Source organism: Pygocentrus nattereri, chromosome 24 (genome assembly GCF_015220715.1).
Source record: "Pygocentrus nattereri isolate fPygNat1 chromosome 24, fPygNat1.pri, whole genome shotgun sequence".
Lineage (NCBI taxonomy): Eukaryota > Metazoa > Chordata > Actinopteri > Characiformes > Serrasalmidae > Pygocentrus > Pygocentrus nattereri.
The window spans coordinates 29,627,799-29,642,821 of NC_051234.1; the positions used below are offsets into that span (position 1 = coordinate 29,627,799).

General features: G+C 38.5%; 1 protein-coding gene across 1 annotated transcript; it reads left to right on the forward strand.

Moving 5' to 3' along the window:
- Nucleotides 1–453: 453 nt before the first annotated feature.
- On the forward strand, nucleotides 454–12,671 carry LOC108434962 (C-C motif chemokine 2-like). Its single transcript, XM_017710431.2, has 5 exons — nucleotides 454–543; nucleotides 654–768; nucleotides 1,009–1,160; nucleotides 11,359–11,473; nucleotides 11,633–12,671. The coding sequence occupies exons 1-5, from the start codon at nucleotides 486–488 to the stop codon at nucleotides 11,805–11,807; spliced, it is 615 nt and encodes a 204-aa protein (XP_017565920.1). The 5' UTR covers nucleotides 454–485; the 3' UTR covers nucleotides 11,808–12,671.
- Nucleotides 12,672–15,023: the final 2,352 nt, after the last annotated feature.

Genomic DNA, 15,023 nt, shown 5'->3' on the forward strand with positions numbered 1-15,023 from the left:
ATAAATTCCAATATTTGTCATTGTTCAATATGTATTATGTATATATACATATGTACAGTATATGTAAAAATGTCTCGTATATATTATGTAAGTGTCTGTGTATATAAACCTGAAACCTAAAAGACTGTTTTCTTTTTTTTTCCTGACATTGTAAATTACATCTGTTGTCACCCCGTCTTTGTCCTCCAGACATAGGAAAACAAACTCACACACACACGCAAATTATTAGGCAGGACAGAGGACCATCGGAAAGGTGGGCTGTTATAACAAAAGTGTGCATGTGTGAATTTTCCAGCCGTCTGATGGCCAACTGGAAGGTGTCAAGGGGGCTTCTGTTTCTGAGGTAAAGGCTGGGGGCTGGTGGGGAGGGTGAGTGTGTGGTAGGAAGCTTTGAAGTGTTCTTTCCCCTCTCGAGCACATATAAAGTAATACTTGGGGGGGGGCTACTATCAGATATCACCGATCAGTCTTTGCAAGCTGAAGAGATGAGAGCTGCGCTGCTGTGTCTGACTGTAATGCTGCTGGCAGCCGCCGTCTGCCAAGGTAAGAGCTTCTTGTTCTTTCTGAATTTTCTTCTGTTGTCATAACACTGTGATGATTTGCCGTTTCATGCTGAGGGTGTCTAACATTTTTTTTTTTTCTTGGGCCAACAGCGATTGGGCCAGGTTCATGTGAATGCCTCAAGACTTCAAACACGGTTCTCCAGATCTCAAAAATAAAGAGTTACTCTGTGCAGAAGTCAGGCCTTTGCCCCATTGACGCTGTTGTGTGAGTACTCTTTCTTCTGTAAACAGATAAAACAGTAAGACCTGTTACTGCGTCTAAGAGTATATCTGTATATTGATTGACTCCAGAGCCAGTTCATAATGTTGTGAATGTACTTTGGCGTATGAGTGTATTATGAATAGATCTACACCTGAGCTTTTTAGATTTTACTATTGGTAATTTTGTAAAAAATTCTCTATTTCTCATCATCGTTCTCACTTAGCTTTCTCTTTGCTTTTCCAGATTCACTACTGTGAAAGGAGTCAAGATTTGCTCAGACCCACAGAAGCCTTGGGTGAAAAGAGCCATGAAGATAGTGGATGGAAGAAGGACGACCGTTTCCTCAAAAGCAATTCCAGCGACTACTGCTTTTATCCCCACACGGAATACAACAGGTGATCTGGGTCTCACTTCATCAACAAATCTGACCAGTAGCTTCAATATCACAATGTGACATCTATCCTATACTCTTCATTGTGGTCCTGGATGGTCAGCAGTCCTTATATTCTGAGATTCACCTGACCCCTGCTTTGTGCTCTGTTTGAAGTTGATGTTCCGTGTCCTTCCAAATGCCTTTGTTCATCGCTTTTGTCTTGTACAGTTATGGCAAGTGCTCTGGCAAGCAGTTTGAGCAAAAGTATAATATTGGACTCTGAAAAGAAATAAAAGGTTATGGGTTTCTCATTTTTGGCATATTCTTCTCGCTTGATCCTTATGATGAGAGAAGTCTGGAGAGAGGAACTGGCAAGAGTTTGAACAGAGCTGAATTCAGCCATTACCTACCAAATCTAATATATTTCCAAAGCCTATATAATATAATACAACTCTAACTGTACAGTATGTGCTGTACACCACACTCTTAAAACTAAAAGATCCAAAACCATTTTAGTTCAATGCGCAGAAGCAACATTTCGGTTACCTAACGTTCCCTCCAGTGGAACCATTTTTGTGGTTTAAACCTTTCTTAAGTTTAAAGAAATATTAGCTATATATATATTAGGTAAAGGTTCTAGATTCCTTTAAACGGTCCTTCACACATCTCATTGGTTCATTAAGGTCTAGTTTCATACTGGGTTCTTTAGGGCAGCAAGAATGGTTCTTCTTTGGCATTGATTCCCAAGGTAGTGGCGAAGGCCTCTGAGATGATCTACATTTTTCCTTCATTCAAGTGTATTACAAGCTGGATTGGAGCGAGGAAGTGGACCATCTGGGGGCCCTGAGGACCGGGTTAGGAACCACTGTGTCGTAGCATTTCTATGGCAATATTTTTCTGTCTTTTTGGAAAATTATTGAAAATTGAAAATTATTTAAACATTTAAAAGACTCCTCACACACAGATCTCTGGTTCGTCTATGGCAGGGGTCACCAGTCTTGTCCACAAATGGCTGGTCAAGCAGAAGCAGTTCTGACTGGATTTAATCTGTTGGTCTCAGTTTTAAAACAGCTGATTAGGTATGTGATGTGTTCTCCTGCTTGGTCGGAATGGAAATCTGCAGCCATGCTGGCCGTTTACGGATATGACTGGTTACACCTGCTCTGTGGCAATGCTCAAAGAACCCTTTTTTAAGCGTGAAGGTTCTTTAAACCTTTAAAAGGTCCTTCACACTCGCAATTCTCTTTTTCAGACATGGTTGTTTAGGAAAGCAAGTAGTTATTCTATGGCATCGCTTACATATTGACTGCACTTACAATTTGGAATTAAGTGGTGCAATCTGGAAATGTTCAGAATTCCACTTGACTGTATGGGAAAGCAGGTGTAATGATGGTAAAATCAGAATGTCACCTCTTCTTCACTGTATTTTTAGATGGTCAGTCCTTATCCTTCATCTGACCTCTGTATTGTATGATGCCAGTCTAAGCTAACTCTGGAATTAGACGAGTAACTGTGGCAGATGGGTGCTGCGAAAAGTGATTAATGTATTAGATATTATATGTATCCAGTTTTTACGCTTAATAAAACTGTGCACTGGTCAAGAATTCGGGTTTGTTTGTTGCTTAATGGTACAGGCATTTAGTGTGTAAACGTGTGTGCATGTAAGTGTGTGATGCGTGGAGTTTGGGGATGACGGGGGTGGTCTATGTGACAATGCTCATGTCGTCACTTTTAGTGCAGTTTTCGTATGCGGGAGGTTTACAGTCACCTGAGGTGTGAGTGGGTTCAGACCCACAAAGCTGTACACTGGGGACGTCCCTAGCAAACTCAGAATGCACTGCACAAAACTCGCACTTTGACATACGTCTCACCTAATTCACATTCACAACACACAGACCAGCTGACAGGTTGCACTCAGATCCACTCAAGCGCCTTTAGAAGTTGTTGAAAAAACCCAGGAGCAAATTCTTAATTTGTGAGTTCTGTAAAGACGAAAAGATCGTCATTAATACCGATGTCAGTTTTTTCAGGGAACTAAAATTCTGGTAACTGATAATGTTACTGAATATAATCTTATGTGGTCGAAAATGAAGAGACCCTTCAATAGTTTCGCAGTCTCAAGATGATGATCTCAGATGGTTGCACCACATTCTCAATTGTCAAATGTCTTTGTCAAAACTTCAATAAACATTAGAGAAAATTAGTCTCTGATAATATAATTATACTTCGGAATCACCTTAGAACCAGACTTTAAAGCTTGAACTTAAAGTACATAATATGAATGTGAACTCTGGACCTTGTGTGTTTGATTGTTGTCCAAAGTACCACCACATTTCAGAGGGCGGTTTTCATAATTCATAATCTGTATAAAGACACTGGCCCTAATTTGTCAGGGCACTGATGCGTCTGTCTTTAAGGACGTACAAGCTACTCTGCCTTTGATTCATAAAGCTTCCGTATGATGTTGAAACAGCTTTGAGCGCAAGTGATGAATCAGCTTTGGTGCATGAAATCAAGTGCCAATCTTCCAGCACCTCATTTACATATCACATACATGAAGCACCCTCTATTTCATGCAGGTGTTTGGGTTGGAAGCCAATGGAATACCATTCAGCAGCTTGTGAATTGCTCTGCTCATAGATGGAGTTTAAGGTTGAGCAGTTACTGACAAAACTTTATAGTGTTGAAATTGACTTGAAAGAATAAAATGTGAAATATACAAAATGTCTATTTTTAAGCTGGTAAAATGATATGTAGTGTAATTATTTTCCTAAAATAATATGTTTCACCCCTTAAATGGCCAGGACCAACTCACAGGCCCAAAGTGTTATTGCACAGTTCTATAACTAGAATAGCTCAGCAAGTTTGTATTGAAGTACATGCAGTTACTATAAGCCTTAGCATGCAATACCTCTGGGGTTTTAGGGTTTTAACACTGCATTATTGTAGCATATGTGTTGTATTGTTTATGTTTTTGGATGGTGTCTGTAGTACAAAACAAAAGCCCAGTCTTTAAATGAAACGTGGAATAGTTGTAGCTTTTGTTTATGCTATTGTGCATGTAAACTAATTGCACCCACTTGTGTGTTGGATTACCATATGTATGAAGTATTTTTTCTATTTTTATTCTTATTATTGGTATTATAGATTATATTGATAATAGTTTAGGCTGTAAATAAACGCCACACTCAGTACACTATAGATGAAACAAAAATCTCGGTGAAATTTGCTCACACTCATTTCTTGATCAGAATTAACCAGACGACCACAATCAGTGCTTCATTGACAGGATTTATGCTGATCACAGTAAACCTGTGATTAATATTTGTTTAAATGATGCATATTTTGGGCCTTAACATTTAACGTGTTAACATTGTATTTGTGCTGTCTCCAAACTTAGGAGGCCAATGTCCAGAAGTGGTGTTTGTCTAGTAGATCAAGCTAGCAGGTCTGTCAATGCACCTTTTTGAGCTCAAGGCCATTGTCCAGACTCTTGGCCCTCGGTTCATCACACTAGTCATGCAAATGCCCAAAGGAACAATAGTGCCTTGTCTGGTGTAACGTCCTGAACCAATCTTTCTTTTGCATTGATTTTAACAAACACTCATTGATTTTAACAAACTTTTTTATAGTGTTTGCAACATCTATGGCATGTTTTATCCATGTTTTAGGCCAAATACTTAAAAGCTAAAATTTACCCAAGAAAAAAAAACAGTTTAACATCGTCAAACCACCACATGAACCAGCATATTTCAAACAAAAACTTCTACCTGTGGTCTGCAGCTCACTTCTTCATTCAAGTGTGAATACATTAATGAGCAGACGTAGCAGCATTCGACTCACTTGCTGAGTTTAATGTCTTTTGTATGGATTGGCTTGACTATAGGAATGTCACCATCTAAGAGATAAGAAAAAAGGAAGCTTAAGAAAACTGTATATTCACTTCCAACACAGGATCTGCTGCGTGTAACAGACATTTAAGTGGCATATTCTTTCTATTGTACGTAGCAGCTGAACAGTGAAGAGTGAGGCTTATCCTTTGGTAAAACTTACTAGAGGAGCTTATTAGTTGTCTGCTGAGCTGTTCAGCCTAAACCTAGTTATGCAAAACCTTTTATTTTATGTATTTTTTTAATGTAATTTTTAAATTTATTTATTTATTTTACCTATATATGTATGTATGAAGACATTTACGCATATACTTGCAATTTATAACACAACATTGAACTTAATTTGTAACTACAAATATATATTTGTATTTAATATAATATATATAAACGCAAAAGCAACTTGAGTGTGCAGAATCTGCTAAACATGGCTTTATAATGACCTTCGGACACCTTATTTATTATTCACATTGTAAAATAATTGCTGAGCTGATTCATCGAGCAATTTTAAATTGCAGTGTTTCAAATTGAATAATCTTTTTAAATGGTGTAATCGTGAGAGTTTAAACTCAGGTAATTGTTGAATTTAATGTTTATTCATGATTTCATGAATGATTCAATGTACTGAATTGAGTTTACTGATTAAATGAGTTGATTAAAGATATAAATAGTACTAACCACTGACATCCTGAAAATCAAGTGTGAGGCAAACATCTACACTGCTTATCAGATTTCTGAGAAAAAAGAGGAGCTGGTTCCACGTGAACCGCTGGTTTGTAGTGCTGTGTATGAGTTCTGATGCTGTATAAAGGGATCAGCATGATTAGTGAAATGCATTACAGTGAAATCAAAGCTGGGCAAATCACTGATGTTGCTGCTGATTTTAACGGTGAAGATGTTCTGAACAGACATCAGTGAAAATACGTAGTTTGAAGGCTCTGAATGTGTTTACTGTCTGTAGAGGTTCATGTAAATCATGCTAACATAAATGAGCCATGATGAAAAGCAAGAAAAGTGCATCCCTGAAGAACGTGAAGAAAGTATGGTGTTCTCAAGGTGTCCGCATGATTCAGTGCAGTGAAGTCAGGGGGAGGTGAACAGAATGAATTTCTCACTGACTGGGTGAGAAAGTGTGGGTTGGTCCCGTGGAGTCACTGTATGAAGTGAGTGGGTGACGCTAGCGGCCGTTTTCCACACTCGCAGAGCAAACCACAGTGCAAGGAATAATTGAGGCAGCAGTTTCAGTGGTCAAGACACATTGGCCAGAACGCATGTCTTAAAACTTCTGCACTGCTTCAGTTCCTGTCTCAGAATAAATTAAGAATTAAAATTAAACTTAATAGGTTTCAATAGCGCGCTTCCTATTCAGGTGTATCTCAGTAAGTCTCTGTGGGGCCCTTACTGTGGTTTAGACCAAAGCCTGTGAGACTTGTAGGCCAAAGTGTGGCTCATGACGACGTTTTGTTTGGCTCTCTAGATGGCATTTTCATAGAGGTGACCTTGCTCATGCTGAAGCCATTCTAGATTCATTATTTATGAGTTTCATAGCAACTTGTTGACATGCAGATTTTATTTTGGGTCATGCATCATCATTAATAAAGGTCAGGGTTAGAGGTTAGGAAACCAGCCCTGTGACCAGAAGGGTGCCGGTTCGATCCCCTGAGCCAAGAGTATGTGACTGAAGTGCCCTTGAGCAAGGCACCTAACCCCCAACTGCTCCTTGGGTGCCGTGGATAGGGCTGCCGGCCGCTCTGGGCAAGCGTGCTCACTGTCCCTTAGTCTGTATGTGGTGTTTCACTGCATGGTTGGGTTACATGCAGAGGTGAAATTTCCCCATTGTGGGACTAATGAGGGTCTCTTAATCTTGAAATTCTGATTTTACTTTCTGGCTTTCTAGGAGCTAAAATTATTCAGTCTACCAGAGAAAAGACCAAAGACGTGAGAATCAAATCTACATTGTTCACCACTCCGCTCATATCACACTGTCTAGCAGCTACATGATTCATCTGTCCAGCAATTTCCCCACCTGTCTCCTTTGTTCTTACACCACACACCAAGTCAGCGAACAATTCCTCCAATACACTCCCCACCACTTAAATAGGAAAGTACAGGAAAATTCCTTTTCAATGAAGCGTGTGAACATTTTCTAGAAGTTCTTACTCAACGCAGAACTCGGTATGAGAGGTCAAATCTCCATGAAAGACAAAAAAAAAATCAGGTTAGTGTTTTATAAAGAATTCTACTCCTTTGCCTGTTTTAAAGGCCTCAGTTGAACTTGTTTGCATTGTTTATTCATTGCATGTGAGCAAACCGGTCAATGTTTGTAAAAGTGTTTTTATCGTGTTTTATTGCGGAAGTTGTATATGATTTTGTGACATCACGAAAGCCGCAGTTGCGCTCTCATTTAACCTCATCCAATTTTAACCTCATACAATTTTATAATTGTTTTCACCTCTCATTGCTTGCTAGCAGCTCAGCGCAGAGTCAGAGTTACTGGCAAAACATTTTATTTTGTTATATTAATTTAAAATACCAATGTTTTCTGTTCTTTAGACTAAGCACGAGGGGAAGAGGGCTACCAATAATATTTCAGTGTTCATCATCATGGCTAATCAATTAGTTAGCCAATGCTCGCTAACTTAGCTAGCTGCCTGTCATGCACTGGATTTTCATTCATTTACTGTAACACATAATACGAGCATCAGATATCACAATAAAATTTAAAATGCCAAATTAAAAGTATCTTAATGTGGTACTAAATAATGCTTGATAACTGATTTAATTATAATAGCTTTAGCCATTGTTTAGGGTTTATTTATACTGTAGGTATAAATAAGGTAAATTAGGATTGTACCTAATGTTAGCACATAGTTGCCACGTTATTAATATTTTATAATATTATATTATTATTATTAATTATTTTTATTATTATATTATTAATATGTTTGCAATTATTACTACAGTAAAAAAAATAGCTGTGGCTGATTATTCAGTAACTGTGTTGAATTGTTGGGTAACTACTTTGAAACTACTAAGTTACACAGATGAACCAAAACATTAAAACCATACACAGATGAATTGAGTAACATCAATTATCCACATGCAAGTGAAGGTCTGGGATATATTAGATGGTCAACAAATAGTTGGATCTAGCAATGGACCTGGCCATGGCCCTGCGATGGACTGGTGGCCTGTCCAGGGTGTATCCTGCCTTACACCCGATTTGTGTGGTGTGTGTGTGTGTGTGAAGACCTTAGCGACTTTGGTGAAGGCTCAGATCGTTGTGGCCAGATGACTGGGTCCAAGCATCTCCAGAAGCTCCTGGTCAGCAGTGTTGAGTACCTGCTGACAGTGGTCAGAAGAAGGACAAATCAAAAACCAGCGACAGTGTTTGGTACCCAAGGCAAATCAACATACAAGCAAAACAAACTGTCCGAACTGACAGAAGGTCTACTGTGGCACAAGTAGTGGAAGTGTTTAATGATGGTTATGGGAGGAATGTGTCACAACGCACAGTGCACCCTGCTGTGTACGGGACTACGTAGCCACAGATCAGTCAGAGTGTCCATTCTGACCCCTGTTCACCAACAAGAAGGTCAGGTATTGGCACGCAAGTGAGGGAACTCGACCTGAAAACTATGGAAGAAGGTTGCCTGGTCTGATGAGTTCCATTTTCTTTTACATCATGTGAACAACCTGGTAGATGAGCACCGTTTACCTGGGGAAGTGATGGCACCAAAATACACAAAACAAGCCACTAGAGGGAGTGTGACAGGCAGTGGGCAGTGTTTTGCTGGGAAACCTAAACCTTGATCAGTTCCACTTACTGTATAGCTGCACTCTGTAGTTCTACAGTTACAGACTGTAGTCCATCTGTTTCTCTGATACTCTGTTACCCTGTTCTTCAGTGGTCAGGACCCCCATGGACCCTCACAGAGCAGGTACTATTTGGGTGGTGAATCATTCTCAGCACTGCAGTAACACTGACGTGGTGGTGGTGTGTTAGTGTGTGTTGCGCTGGTCTGACTGGATATATAACTAATATATAGTCCTATATAGTCATTATGCAACAGTTTGGGTTTCCTAAGTGAAAATCAGTTCACATTTTCTCTACAGAGAACAAACCACATTTTAATACAACTACTGTTCATTTGCTAAACCTAACATATTGAAAGAAAAAGAACAGAAAATGTGTCCTGTAAAAAAAAAAGCACATTTTATAGTTTCTGATTCTTTCCAATATGTTAAATGTAGCATATAAATACAAATTGTGCACTAAAATTAAATTTTATTTCACTAAAATGTCATTTTTTTACATTTGTTCTCTATAGAGAACTGTATACGTTCAATAAAATCATAGGTTTCTGCATGTCCTCTCAGCGTTTACATGGATTCACGCGTTTCTGGAACTTTCCTGCGGAGGTTTGGTGTTTGTAAAAGTTTTAGTCCTTGTTTATTGGTATGACTGGTCGGTCAGTCCAGTCCATTCATCTAATAATCCCATTTCACTGCTGCCGATTGTGGTTAGGTAATTTTAAAGTGACAAGTAGGTCATATTTTCCACTCTATTGTTAGAGTCTCTCTCTCTCTTTGTGTCTATTTATATCTCTCTCTCGCACTCTTGCTCACCACACACACACTTGTACACCCTTGCACTTTCTCCGACCAAATTGTGGGTTGAGGGGCTGCGTGTTGAGGAGGGGGGATGGAAACGAAAGTGCGTTATAAGGTGTGGAGCGGTGAGTACGTTAATCAGAACTACTTCTAGCACTTCTACGCATCATGATGAATCTGTACCACGCAGTCTTCCTCTGCTTGGCGTTCTGTCTGTTCTGCGGCACTGCGGGTGAGTCGGAGACAGCTGCTGCAGCTGCTGCTGCAGTGCAGGGTTGGGGTGAATGTGCTCAGTGTTTTGTAAGACTGCTCTCAGGAAACGCTAAAAATCAGTGGTCCCACTTTATATTAAGTGTCTCTAACAGCTGCGTAGTTCCACATGATCAACATATCGTCGCTGTCCAATGAAAACCATCTATGTCCACTTTTGCTGATTTTTAGTTTTCTACCTCATTTCAACGAACCAGCTGTCCTTTCCGTTGTGTAACAATTTCATGATGAACAGACCAATAGAAACGCTCTAAAATCACTTGGAACAAAATCTCTTTACGTTGACTTACATTGAAAGGTAAGAGTGTTTTTGCCTTCTCCTGTGAGGTTTAAATCTTGGAGATACTTGTTTTTCACTGGACAGTGATGATGTGCAACAACACTGTAACTACTGATGTTTTGCTTCATGTAATTACACCTGTGTGTCTTCTACACAGTAACGTTCCTATAGTTTAGTGTTAAAGTTACACTTTAATCTAAGTGGACAGTCCCTGTGTAGTTGATCCTGTGTAATAATGGAGGGGTAGTATAGACGCTGCTTTGGGGGAAATCTAATGCAACACATTTAATGAATGTCCTAAAAGCTGCATGTTGATCTAAGGAGGCGTCTGCTGTTCCGTCACATTACAAGCTGGTTTAAAGCTGAAACTGGTTCCACTGTCACAGCACCAGCAACATTAACGCCAGCTAAATGTAGGAAAGCTGGCAGATACCGTGTAAATAATGTCTTAATATAAGTTATTACACACTTCCTTTTACTGCTGGAAAAAACAAACTGCTGTTCCAGTCTAATTACAATGCAATTACATTTATTAACCCTTGTGTAATTACATGAGAGAGAATAGGCTGTTACAACTATTAAGATACACTTGTGTAACTACATCGGCTGTACTCCTGTAATTCATCTATAACAGTGACTAAATCTTTAGTAGTGAAAGTGTTGCATATCGCCGCTGTCGGAGCAAAACCTCATTTCTAACCTTGTATGGTTTTCAGTTTTTGACATGATTTAAAGTGTCTGTTGCTCTTTACAAAGTATGTAAATTTCACAATGAATGGACGAATAAAAATGACCCAAAATTACTTGGTAAAAATTCTGGTTCCATTGACTTCCATTGAAAGTAAAGTAGGTTTTTTCCTTCTCCTGTAAAGTTACTATTTTGTTCCGCCAACAATGATATCTTGTTCACATGTAATTACCCAGTTATTAGAGACAGTTAATATGAAGTGGGACCCAATCAGTAAATTGGTGGTATAGTCGACTACATTGCAGTAGACTGTACTGTTATGTTGAAACTTTGTGATTGCAAGTTTTACATTGTGTGAACATTCTACTGACTTTGTTCCCATAGAAATGATCCAGACTAACTCATGATGAATCAGGACGTGTTCATGCAGCAGCACTAATATATACCTGGACTAACATTGTGATGATTTTGTTTCTTGTAGCTTCAAGCTGGCCCCCGCAGTGCTGTCTAAAATTATCAAATAGAAGGATGCCAGCGAGGAGATTTGCATATTATACAGTCTACAGTGCGGGACTTTGCCCCATCAACGCAGTTGCGTAAGTGCACTGATCGTCAGAGTTTCTTTATTGCTCATAACCACTGACTCTATTTCATAACCTTTACTGGGCAAAAGTTCTCAGTCGTGGTTCTTCAGCCTGTGGATTTTGTTCTCTGTTCTCAGTGCTAATCTGTTTGCTTGTTCATTTTAACTCCAGTTTTTGGACGCATAAAGACCGGAAGCTGTGTTATGATCCAGACCTGGACTGGGTGAAAAACGTTATGAAGACCATAGGTCCAAGAAGCAGCTCTGCTCCAGCGCCCTCGAAACCCAAGGACAGCTCCAGAAGAAGAAGGGGGAAAGGCAAGAAAATAAAGGTCAAAGCTGAATAAACAGTAAAACAAATCTATTTGTGTTTCTACTTTTAAACTAGATTGGGCTGGATAGTCATAGGAGATTAAGTAATATATTATATAGATATATACATTTTGCCATATGTTTAATATACAATATTGTGCAAAAGTCACCGAAGCAAATTGTTCAAACCCACTTTTCTCAGCAGGAAATGTGTTTTTGCCAGTAAAAACTGTAAATAACTCTTGAATAAATGATAAATGGACCATTCTGCTGAATTACTTCAATTACTGTGGTGCCACAGTTAAAAAAAAAAAGAAGCTTAAAGTAACAATTGTGTATTCAGAGCTTAGATATTTACGATGTGTATGTTCTGGTCTTTTTAAACCCGATGCATTATTAGAGATGGTAATAAGCTAAATATGTAAGAAACCATCATTTATAGGGCAATTTCTTTTGGCAGATGTCTGTCCTAAAACCCTAAACCGTAAATTTACAGTTTTGAAAATAATACTTTTTTTCATTTTGTTGTTTTTAAAAGTGTGTTTGATTTATTTTTAAGTGAAGTTGAATTATTTAGATTTTGGAGTTTAATTCTGAATTCAAGAACGTTTCATGGCACTATTGAAATCAGCGTGGAACATTAGGAACTGTCAATACTGAAGCATATATTTTTTGCAGTTAAGAATTATTTTCTTTTTTTCTGTGTTTTAACGAAAATCACGATGATTTTATGTGTGTGTGCAACTTTTCAAAGCTGCGTTTGCAAGTCATGTACTGTCACTACCGAAACAGTCACTACTGAAACCTTAAAAAAGTTTCAGAAGAGTTATGATTGTTTCAGTAATGACCAAATGTAATGTTGTGTTATTTGTTTTAATAAATGAAACATAATTAAGGTATTGGGTCTCTCAAAGCAAAATGATTTTAGTCTAAAGTGGGAATTGTGCTTGAAATGTGTTTTCAAGACTTTGATCCAGTTCGGTGGAAATACGAAACTAAGCTGTCAAACATTGGATTGATTTCTAACATTCTCAGGTACTACTTTTGCACAGAGCTGTATATTTTAATACACATCTCCAAAAAGTAAGGGTGGATGTAGATGAGAGAAAAGAAGAGAAGAGAGAAGCTACTGTGGTCCAATAGCCTCACCAACACGCAAGGATCACTGCTGAAGACCCAAAAATAGAAGTGGAAAGAGAAAGAAACAAAAAGGAAAGAAAAATGAACAGTAAAAATGTGTTACTGTGCCTGGGGATAAAATACACTGGGCTGGATTATAGTCATGGATTTGAATATCATTGCTGCCCAAAGAGAAACTAGTATCTCCAAAATAGTAACTTTACAGGAGAGGCAGAAACACTCTTACCTTTCAATGTAAGTTAATGTAAAGGGGTTTTATTCCAGGTGATTTAAAAGCGTTTCTATTGGTCCGTTTATCATGAAATCATAACACATCGTAAAGGACGGCAGGTGTGCTGATGTGATCTAGAAAAATAAAAATGGACAAAAATAGAAATGCATGTTTTTCTTTGGACGTGATGAATATGCACTTTTGTAAAGCAAAGCGACTCAGATCTGTTTGTATTTATGCTTGAATCTGTGGGTTTTGCTCAGAATGTCACTCAGCCCACGCTGCTGTGATCACACTTTCGATCTGATTATAACTTATAAAAAAATTACTGGTTTTCCTCAGAACGTCCCAATTCTAACCGCTAAACCACCCAGTTTCCCCAGTTTCCATCTGCCAGACCTAGAACTACAGTTAGATTACAGTTAAGGTCTGTTTTAATCTTTATAAACAATTTATAAGTAAAAATCTAACTTAAATTTGTCGGCCTGTGTAGCATTTTTTGTTACCAGAGCACAGCAGTATTAACAATGTTGGGTTAAAGTGTTCATTTTAGTCGCTCCAGGATGCTCCACTTACACATTAAGCACAAACTTTCCGTTTTGCAGTAGAATGGTGTTTTACACTGTTCTCTAAACTTATTATCTGTAGTTCAATGAACTTACAAAAGTCAAATTACCTTTCAAATTTACAATAAAAAAAATTATTAGCAACTTTTGGGAATCCAACTGTCTAAGCGTTCACACCAATATCAAGATTTTAAACCGCAGTGATGCCACAGCCATCCGTAATCAGGAGCCCAGTGAAATGCCAGGTGGGACTGTGTGATCTGAGTCTCAGCGAGTGGAGAAACTGAGTAAATATTGTTGTCTTAACTGAGATGCAGAACAAAAAAGTAAACTGAGTTGAGTTGGGTGACGCTATTGTCCTCAAGTTGTTAGCTCAAAAAGTCTGTGTGATAAGTTGCCTTCTAATTTGAAGTTGAGCTTTGTTGAGTTTGAGTGAAGTTGAGTTTTGAACTTGTGGCTAAATTTGTTTCCATGAAATCAGCCTTTAATCTTTAACCTGTAAATCTGTCGCCTTGCTTAATGTTTTCAGTATTTACTCTCTTTCTTGCTAAATTTTATTTTGGCTCATTTTGTTGTCATATCCATGTGCCACTGATATAAACAAATACATGTTTTAAACATAAATAAATTGTTCTTTTACTTGTTGTGTTTATTTCTCTATACTGAGAGCTTTTACTTGTGTTATGAAATCTCTTCAGTTAATCACAGTGCTCTGGTTTGTGTTGTGTGGGGGATTTCCATCATTCTTATTATCTAAAAGGTTTGATTTTTCATATTTACTATATTTTTTAAGACAGCATGACTGTATATACGATGCATGTTTTTGTGTTGATGGTCTGTTGACCATCATTGCCGTTCAGTGCGAGAGCATTTAGTCCTGCTAGTAAGCTGTCAGTAATATGAAGGCAGCTTGGACAGGTGATGCACACAGGAAGAGCGGCCTGTTCAAGACCGTTTCCCTAAAATGTATCTTCAGAGATGACCACTAGGAGGCGCTAGATAACAGTAACTGCTGAAATCACCCTCAAACTCAGTGAAGTCAGCTTTTCTTGGCTGGAAGTCAAGCTGAGTTTCTCGTCCGCGTCTGTCACCGCTCTGTACTCTCCCTGCTGGAGGGAAGTTCCCCTTCCTCTGTGTTGGGGGGGGTGCTTGGAAGTTTTAAACACTTTCACACAGTTTGGTCAGTGACAGACATCAGACATCACTTCATACCGATTCTTTACAAAATTAAATAGTTTTAATGAGCCTATCGGCAAGTGTTTCTCTTATCATTAGTAGTACTGAAGGGAAATCACTGTACATGAGGTCATTGTAGTTACACTGAAAAAATAATG